Source organism: Corylus avellana, chromosome ca4 (assembly GCF_901000735.1).
Source record: "Corylus avellana chromosome ca4, CavTom2PMs-1.0".
Taxonomy (NCBI): Eukaryota; Viridiplantae; Streptophyta; class Magnoliopsida; order Fagales; family Betulaceae; genus Corylus; species Corylus avellana.
In genome coordinates, this window is record NC_081544.1 from 22,762,561 (window position 1) to 22,771,780 (window position 9,220).

At 35.2% G+C, this 9,220-nt stretch overlaps 2 protein-coding genes across 2 annotated transcripts; one reads left to right on the top strand and one right to left on the bottom strand.

Moving 5' to 3' along the window:
• Positions 1–2,224: 2,224 nt before the first annotated feature.
• On the top strand, positions 2,225–4,792 carry LOC132177562 (UDP-glycosyltransferase 74F2-like; the record flags this gene model as incomplete). Its single annotated transcript, XM_059589935.1, is given in 2 exon segments — positions 2,225–2,836; positions 3,868–4,792. Coding segments are annotated over 2 exon segments (1,350 nt in total), but the record flags the coding sequence as incomplete, so codon positions are not given.
• A 2,343-nt stretch (positions 4,793–7,135) lies between these two features.
• On the bottom strand, positions 7,136–8,992 carry LOC132177613 (UDP-glycosyltransferase 74F2-like). Its single transcript, XM_059590002.1, is given in 3 exon segments — positions 7,136–8,163; positions 8,250–8,732; positions 8,734–8,992. Coding segments are annotated over 3 exon segments (1,389 nt in total). The 5' UTR covers positions 8,902–8,992; the 3' UTR covers positions 7,136–7,425.
• Between the last annotated feature and the right edge of the window lie 228 nt (positions 8,993–9,220).

The window sequence follows — 9,220 nt, forward strand, 5'->3', positions numbered from 1 at the left end:
GGTGTAAACGACCCGAGCTTGGGCGAGTTTGGGCTGTCCAGGCTCGGCTCATTTATTTTTGGGCCAGGCTCGAGCTTGAGCTCGTCAATTTTGCTTGAGCTCAAGCCCAAGCACGAGCTCGACTGTTTTTTTTTTTTTTTGGTAATTTAAGTGTATTAGATTACAAAAATCATCCATACAGAATATTTTGCACCTTAAAATACTAAAGAACATTAACAAACATAACAGATTAATGTCAACCTTACAATTAAAACTAACAAAATCAACTAAAATGCTAAAGAACATTAAACAAACATAACAAATTAATCTCAACATTACAATCATCCATACAGAATCAACTAAAATGTTAAAGAACATTAAACAAATATAACATATTAATCTCCACCTCACAATTCCATACATAATCAACTAAAATTTTAAAAAATAGTTATTAATGATAATATATATATATATATATATATTTCTTATATGTTTTTATATTAATATATACATATATTATATATATAATATATATACACACATATGCATAAATAAAAAAATAAAAAAACAAAGGTATATAATATATTTGTTATTATTGAGTAAATGAGTAATGTTGATTATATATTGTTATTTGTTACTTGATAAAAAAATATACGAGCCGAGCCTAATAAGCGAGGCGAGCCTTATACGAGCCGAGCTCACGAGCTTAGTCGAGCCGAGCTTCCTTCGTTTAATATTCGAGCCAGAATTTGTGTTCACGAAGCACTTCATTTAATATTTGAGTCGAGCACGAACCGAACTTATGCGAGCCGAGCCCGAGCTTGCTCGCGAGACGCTTCACTCACTTAATAACCCTAGTTGCAGCACCGCCCTTGTGGGAAGGAAAAAGAAAAAAAAAAAATGAGGAAGAAGGAGAGGGACAGCTTCGTGGGAGAAGGAGAACTTTTGATAAAATTAAAAAATAAAAATAAAAAAAAATAAAAAGGAAAGAAGAGGGAAAAAGCTTAATTAAGAGAGATCTCCCGCTCCAAATAATTTTCTCCCGCTCATTTTTTTAGTGACATGCCAATATTTGACACATCAAAAAATTCTTGACGTGTCACATGTAACATGTGAAGAAAATTTTTTTCTTGACATGCTACATGTGACATGTCAAGAATTTTTTGACATGTCACCAGTAGACACGTCAAAAAATTATTGACGTGTCAAATGTAACACGTCAATAATTTTGTTTCCTACTATTTTTTTTAAACACATAATTAATATTATTAATTAATTAATTATTGAAGTGTGAAATAGTGGCACGTCAATAATTATTGATGTGTCAAAATGTGACACGTCAAGAAATTATTGACGTGTTACATGTGACACGTCAAGAAAATATATTGAAAATAATAAGAGAAAAAATTATATGAGCACCTTTTTTTTTAAAAAAAAAATACTATATACTTAAGACTAAGAGAATATATATATATGTATTAATATTCTAGATTGTTAATACTAAAAAACACTTTAATTTTTTAGTTTATAACACTCCTACAATATTGAAAACGTGATATAGCCATAATAATTTTTTCAAAATAAATTAAAAGAGTACAAGCCACAAAAAATATGTACATATTTATCATTGTCTATAAACATTTAATAGCTAATGCATAAAAGTGTTAAGCGACTCCCATCAAAAAAATGAGTGTTAAGAGACTCTTATATAATTATACACATTTATAGGGTATACAAATTAAATTTTGTTACCTACTATTTTTTTTTTAAAACACATAATTAATATTATTAATTTATTAATTTTTGACGTGTGAAATTGTGATATGTCAATAATTATTAACGTGTAAAAATGACACGTAAATAAATAATGACATGTTATTTTGACATATCAATAATTATTGACGTAACAAATTTGAGGAGGCCCCCACCCATTTTTATTTTTTTTTAAGTAATAATGATTTGGGTTCTGTTCTACCTGTCCAGCCTACATCATCAGTGATCTATTACTTCGGTTGACTAGCTAGAAAGCCTAGAAAGGGCACGTAGAAGCCTACCAGCCTCTTATTTTTCTTTCTTTCATTCTTTCATTCTTTCATGTCATTCATATTGCAATGGCAGGCAAACCCAATTGATAGAAAGACATCTATGCCTCTTCCTATAAATCAGAGATTGAATACATTCATGAGACTATGAGAGTGAATTGATTAAAGAGATGGAAGGGAAAAAATATCGAGCCCATGTTGTCGCGCTACCTTATCCAACACAAGGCCACATAAACCCGATGCTCCAATTCTCTAAGCGATTGGCCTCCAAAGGGGTTAAAGCTACACTTGCCACCACCGTCTTCATCTACAACTCCATGCAGCCCCCATCATCGGAATCCGTCCAGTTTGACACAATCTCCGACGGCCACGACGAAGGCGGCTTTGCCCAAGCCGAGAGCATCCCCTCCTATCTCGCTCGAATGGAAGCCATCGGCTCTAAAACGTTAGCCGACATCATTATAAAGAACAAAGACACTGCACACCCGGTTGATTGCATAATATATGATCCCTTTTTGCCTTGGGCTTTGGAGGTAGCCAAAAAGTTTGGCTTAGTTGGAGCCGCTTTCTTCACTCAAACTTGTGCTGTTAATCTCATATACTATTATGTGCATCATGGATTACTTAAGCTCCCGATTTCTTCCACGCCCATCTCTATTCCTGGTCTGCCGCCGCTTGAGCTTCAAGACATGCCATCTTTTGTTAGTGTGTCTGGCTCGTATCCAGCTTACTTTGAGATGGTGCTAAATCAATTTTCTAACACCGACAAAGCTGATTGGGTTCTTGTCAATACCTTCTACAAGCTCGAGGTTGAGGTGGGTTTTGTTATATATTGCATATATATTTTCAACTTTATGAATCTACTTGGAAATCATGTGGAATTGAACTTATCAGACAAATCACTTTATTTTCTATTATATTTGCCTTTATTCCACACCCCCACATTTAAAAGCTTTATCCCTCTTTAGTTTTTTTCTTTTTTCTTTTTTTCTACGTTGTCTCTTCTTCTAGTAATTCTAGGACTACTACTTTTCCTTTGTCTCTTTTCTCTCTTTTTAGGTTTCACATATGACATAACTATATCTTTTTTGTTTACTTATATAAAAAGTTTACCACCTATATATAAAATAGGATAAACTTCACTTAAGACCCTTAAACTATCACTAATTTTGAGAAGACACTTAAATTTCAAAAACTTTCAATTTCATCTCATGAATTTTTAATTTGATGCAATGTACCTCTTCTGTCAATTTTTAGACATTAAAAGTGATAAAATGACTTTTATACCCCTGTCATTTTTATAAAATTCTAGATTTATTCTTAATTTCAAATTAAAAATTAAAATAATTGAAAAGGTAATTTGATCTTTTTAATGATTTCCGTAAGTGTTTAACGGCCAAAAATGATGGAAGGGTCGGGAGTGAAATTGAGAGTTTTTAAAATTTGGGAAGTCTTCTCAAAACGCATATATAGTAATTCAATGATCCTAAGTGCATGAAGTTATCCCTCTAAAATAGCTTGAAAATCATAAACTTATTTTTTTGGGTGATTTTATAGATTTTAGTCTAATATATAATTGAAGTACTTCTAAGGATAGATTTTACAAAGTGCCCTAAAAGATTAGAATTAATTAAGGAAAAAGATCAAGTTGCAGAATTAAGGTTGTCACTCTCATCATGTGTTCAATTATATTCAAAAGTTGTTTGTTTTTACATGAAACTTTGCTTCAATACGTCCAAGCAGCAAAACAAAGACACATGCAAGGAATAATTCAACTTTAGTAACTCAGTAATTACCTTTGTATTGATAAAAAGTTGATTATATATATTGTGCTTTATCATAACAGGTTGTGGATTCAATGTCGAAAGTGTGTCCATTATTGACAATTGGCCCAACAATTCCATCTATCTACTTGGACAACCGTGTGGAAAACGACAATGACTATGGGCTTAACCTTTTCACAATAGACGACTTGTCAGTTTGCACTGATTGGCTCAACACTAAGCCAGCAGGATCTGTTGTTTATGTGTCGTTTGGCAGCCTCGCCCATTTAAGCAACAAGCAAATGGAGGAGTTGGCGTTTGGTTTAAAGGGAAGCAATTTCTATTTCTTGTGGGTGGTTAAAGCTTCGGAGGGGGAAAAGCTCCCGGAAAATTTTGTGGAAGAGATGGGCCATAAGGGGTTGGTGGTGAAATGGAGCCCCCAAGTAGAAGTGCTATCGAGTAAGGGCGTTGGGTGCTTTTTTACGCACGGCGGGTGGAATTCAACCCTTGAGGCATTGTGCTTGGGAGTGCCGATGGTGGTGATGCCACAATGGACGGATCAACCCACAAATGCCAAGTTTGTTGAGGATGTGTGGAAGGTGGGAGTTAGGGTTGAGGTGGATGAGAATGGCGTTGTGGGGAGAGAAGAGATTGAGTCATGCATTAGGAAAGTAATGGAGGGAGAGAGAGGAAAAGAAATGAAAGAGAATGCTAAGAAATGGAGTAATTTGGCTATTGAGGCAGTGAGTGAGGATGGCACTTCCGACAAGAACATTGAGGAATTTGTATCTAAATTGATCAAAGCAAGCCCAATGGTGTGATCCATTTTTAGAATAAAACCATTTGGCATTTTCCAAAATAAGTCCAGCAGTTTTATAACTATTATAAATTTCTAGGAGCTATATATATTAATTCAGTAAAGTTAGCATGATGTTTTGAGTTAGAACTTTCATCATGGCTTATATAGGTGTATGCTTGGAATGTTAGTTATTAAACACTATCTATTAAGGTTTTGAGCTACAAGCGATTATTTTCTATGATCTTGTGATGCTTGTTTTTCAATCAACTGATCAATATGCGGTGAATGATTTATTAGACCCTCATAATATTTCACAGCAAACTAAGTTCACTTCTACTCTTTAATTTTCCCCATCTTCATCCTCTAATACTTGACAATTCAAATAACAAAATCAAGATTAAAAGACGAGCGGACCTACTTGTTGGAGTTGGGGGGCAGGGGAGCATTATACCCCCAACGAAATTTTTTGAAATTCTTCTTAAAATATACATTTTTTATAAGTTCGTCCCTCCAAAATAATATTATTGTCCTTCTCTAAACAATTTCTTTTAGTTTTGATGAGTTTGAATTCATTAATTTATTTGGCATTATTTCACTTGTTAGTGACAATAAGAACTATACTGAAATTCTAACAAAAATTCTTATACTCCTATATATTTTTCAGGTTAATTCTTGATTCATAAATTTTTGTTAAAGTTAAGAGTAATATGAGTAAGCCCAAAACAATTGATTTATTCTATATATATATATATATATATATATATATAAAACATGCAAGTTTTGTTGGTGCAATTTTTGGGTTGAGGTGAACGACCATAGCAGCCACCGTATGGCTGGACCAAGATAAGGTCTATTCTAGAGCCTGAACGACACTGCTCCTGCAAAACAGAAAAATAGTCAGAGTGGTGGAGCCAAGGACACTCCGATTCTTAAGTCAATACAGTTGATTATGGTATAAGCGTGACTTAAGCTTCTAAATATGTTAGAGAAAATTATGAGGAAAAAATAAAGAGAGAGAGGAAAAAGGAGAGCAATGGTTTCCGAAAAGGAAAATGGTTAATTATATTTTTAGTACCTAGGTTTGTAGATTTTTAATTTTTTTTCACCTGAGGTTCAAATCATATTATAAATGGTACCTGACTTATAGGAAAAGACCAATTTAATACCCCTGTCACATTCTATCACATCTGTCGTCACATACAAATATCATATGTCCTAAAATAATAATAATAAACTAAATCCTAAAAAAAAAAAAAAAAAAAAATTGAAAATTATGGGGTGGCCCAGCCACCCCCAAGATCGGTTTTGGGGTGGCTGAGCCACCCTTAAGACCGGTTTGGGGGTGACTGAACTACCCCCAAGTGGCCAAAAAGGGGGTGGCCAAAACACCCCAAAAGCCTTAGGGGTGGCTAAGCCACCTCCAATGGCCAAAATGGGGGTAGCCAGCCACCCCCGGCCCATTGGCCAAAATGGCCACCCCATAATTTTTAATTTTTTAATTTTTTTTAATTGTTTTAATTATTATTTAATTATTTTTATTTTTTTAAAGACACTTGGCATTTATATGTAATGACACGTGGTATTCCGTATTTTGGGCTAACAAAACCTGACGAAGGTATTAAGTTGGTCTTTTCTCGTAAGTCAAATAGTATTTGTAATAGGATTTGAACATCAAGAAAGAAAAAATAAAAATGTGAAATGTAGGTACTAAAAAGATGATTAACCCAAAGGAAAAAATGGTCCCTTTGCTTATCTCATGTGTTTCTTTTATGTACTCTTCTCTGGTTGATGCCAGTAGGGGCCGGGGAGAGAGACCAAAAAAAAAAAAAATTGATTTGCTCCCCTTAAATAAGGGGTCTTATACTTTCCAATACATATTTAAATGAATGGGACCCACGAAGTCGTTTTATCCCCAACACAAGCTATTTAGAGGTTAATACACCTTTAGATAAACCTTTAGCAATGATTCTTAATGTGTCGAGGAATGATCATGAGTGTCCCTCCAAATGTCCAAGAATCTAACTTTAAAAAATTGTGTTACTTCTTTGGAGTATGATCTAGAAGTACGTCCACAAATATGAGAATTTCTTGTTAACTTATAAGATAAAATCCAACGTGGTTATATTAAAACCAGTCCATATCAACCCAAGCTTTCAAAATACCTATTTTCAGGAATGAGAAATAATTGTAGCCAATTTCAAGTTTCTTGATTCGGGACATACTCAAATTGGTTAGAGAACTACTCACCTTCAAAAAATGTCATCTTGTCTTCCATACTACAATTTTGCTAAGAAATCAACATATCGTTGGATCATATGCATTTACAATGAAAAGTTTTGACGATTCGAAAAAAGTTAATAATATAATGAATTATTTTTTAATAGGACATGTGGGGAAAAATCCACGTTCACCACATAAATTGATGTGAAATGTTATGAGGGTCTAATAAATCATTCATGGCATATTGACAAGTTTATTGAAAAACAAGCATCACAAGAAATAGAGAATAAAGAATAATTGCTCGTGGCTCAAAAACTTAATAAATAGTGTTCAATTGCTAGCATTCCAAGCATATACCTTTATAGGCCACGATGAAAGTTCTAACTCAAAACATCACGCTAACTTCACTAAATTAATATAGCTCCTAGAAACTTACAATAATTATAAAATTGCTTGACTTATCTTGAAAAATGCTATGTAAAATGCCAAATATACATCATCCAATTTTTTTTATTTTTTTTTTAAAAAAAAGAAATTGCATATCATTACAAATAGAGTACATGGTGTGATTTGCAAACAAAATTTTGTTCATCATTACAAATGGTTTTATTCTAAAAATGGATCACACCATTGGGCTTGCTTTGATCAATTTGGATACAAATTCATCAATGTTCTTGTCGGAAGTGCCACCCTCACTCACTGCCTCAGTAGCCAAATGTCTCCATTTCTTAGCATTCTCTTTCATTTCTTTTCCCCTCTCTCCCTCCATTACTTCCCTAATGCACGACTCAATCTCTTCTCTTCCCACAATGCCATTCTCATCCACCTTAACCCTAACTCCCACCTTCCACACATCCTCAACAAACTTGGCATTTGTGGGTTGATCAGTCCATTGTGGCATCACCACCATTGGCACTTCCAAGCTCAATGCCTCAAGGGTTGAATTCCACCCACAGTGACTAAAAAAGCACCCAATGGCCTTATTCGATAGCACTTCCGATTGGGTGCTCCATTTCACCACCAACCCCTTATCCCCTATCTCTTCCACAAACTTTTCAGGGAGGTTTTCCTCCTCTGAAGCCTTAACCACCCACAAGAAATAGAAATTGCTTCCCTTTAAACCAAACGCCAACTCCTCCATTTGCTTGTTGCTTAAATGGGCGAGGCTGCCAAACGACACATAAACAACAGATCCTGCTGGCTTAGTGCTGAGCCAATCAGTGCAAACCGACGAGTCGTCTATTGTGAAAAGGTTAAGCCCATAATCATTGTCATTTTCCACACGGTTGTCCAAGTAAATCGATGGAACTGTTGGCCCAATTGTCAGTAATGGAGATATTTTTGACATTGAATCCACCGCCTGTTATGATAATTAAAAGCACAACATATATATATAATCAACTTTTTATAAATAATAGTAAAGCTAATATATATAGCAAAACCCACCTCAACCTCCAGCTCATAGAAGGTGTTGACAAGAGCCCAATCAGCTTTATCCGAGTTAGAAAATTGACTCAGCACCATCTCAAAGTAAGCCGGATACGACCCAGCTACGTAAATGAAAGATGGCATGTCTTGGAGCTCAAGCAACGGCAGACCAGGAATTGAGATCGGTGTGGAAGAAATTGGGAGCTTCAATAATCCATGATGCACATGATAGTATATGAAATTTACAGCACACGGTTGAGTAAAAAAAGCGGCTCCAAGTAAACCAAACTTTTTGGCTACATCCAAAGCCCAAGGCAAGCAGTGGTCGTAGACTATGCAATCAATAGGGTGAGCAGTGTCTTTGTGCTTTATAACGATGTCACCTAGCGTTTTAGAGCCGATGGCTTCCAATCGAGCAAGATAGGAGTGGATGCTCTCGGCTTGCGCAAAGCCGCCCTCATCGTGGCCGTCGGAGATTGCGTCAAACTGGACGGATTCCGATGGGCGATGATCGTGGTTGCATAGAGTTGAAGATGAAAACTGTAGTGGCGAGCGTAACTTTAACCCCTTTGGAGGCCAAGCGTTTAGAGAATTGAAGCATCGGGTTTATGTGGCCTTGTGTTGGATAAGGTAGCGCCAAGACATGAGCTCCATGTGCTTTCCCTTCCATCTCTATAGATGAGTTTTCTTCATTTGATTTGATGCAGGCAGACAATCATTTATAGGAAGAAGATGTATGCCATTGCAATTTGATATTCTTTCCATCTCTATAAAGGATAAAAAATAAGAGGTCCTTATTTTAAAGGGAAATTCTAGGTGCTCTTCTAATGTTCTTTTGGTGTCCTCCCAACTGTGATCTGACTTTTAAAATTACCGAATATTGTCGCATATATCACACATCAATCATACACTATTAAACATATTAATTAGCTTGAAATGGAGAGAAACTTTGACAGGATTTGCAAGAAATTTGAGTCACGGCACCACAA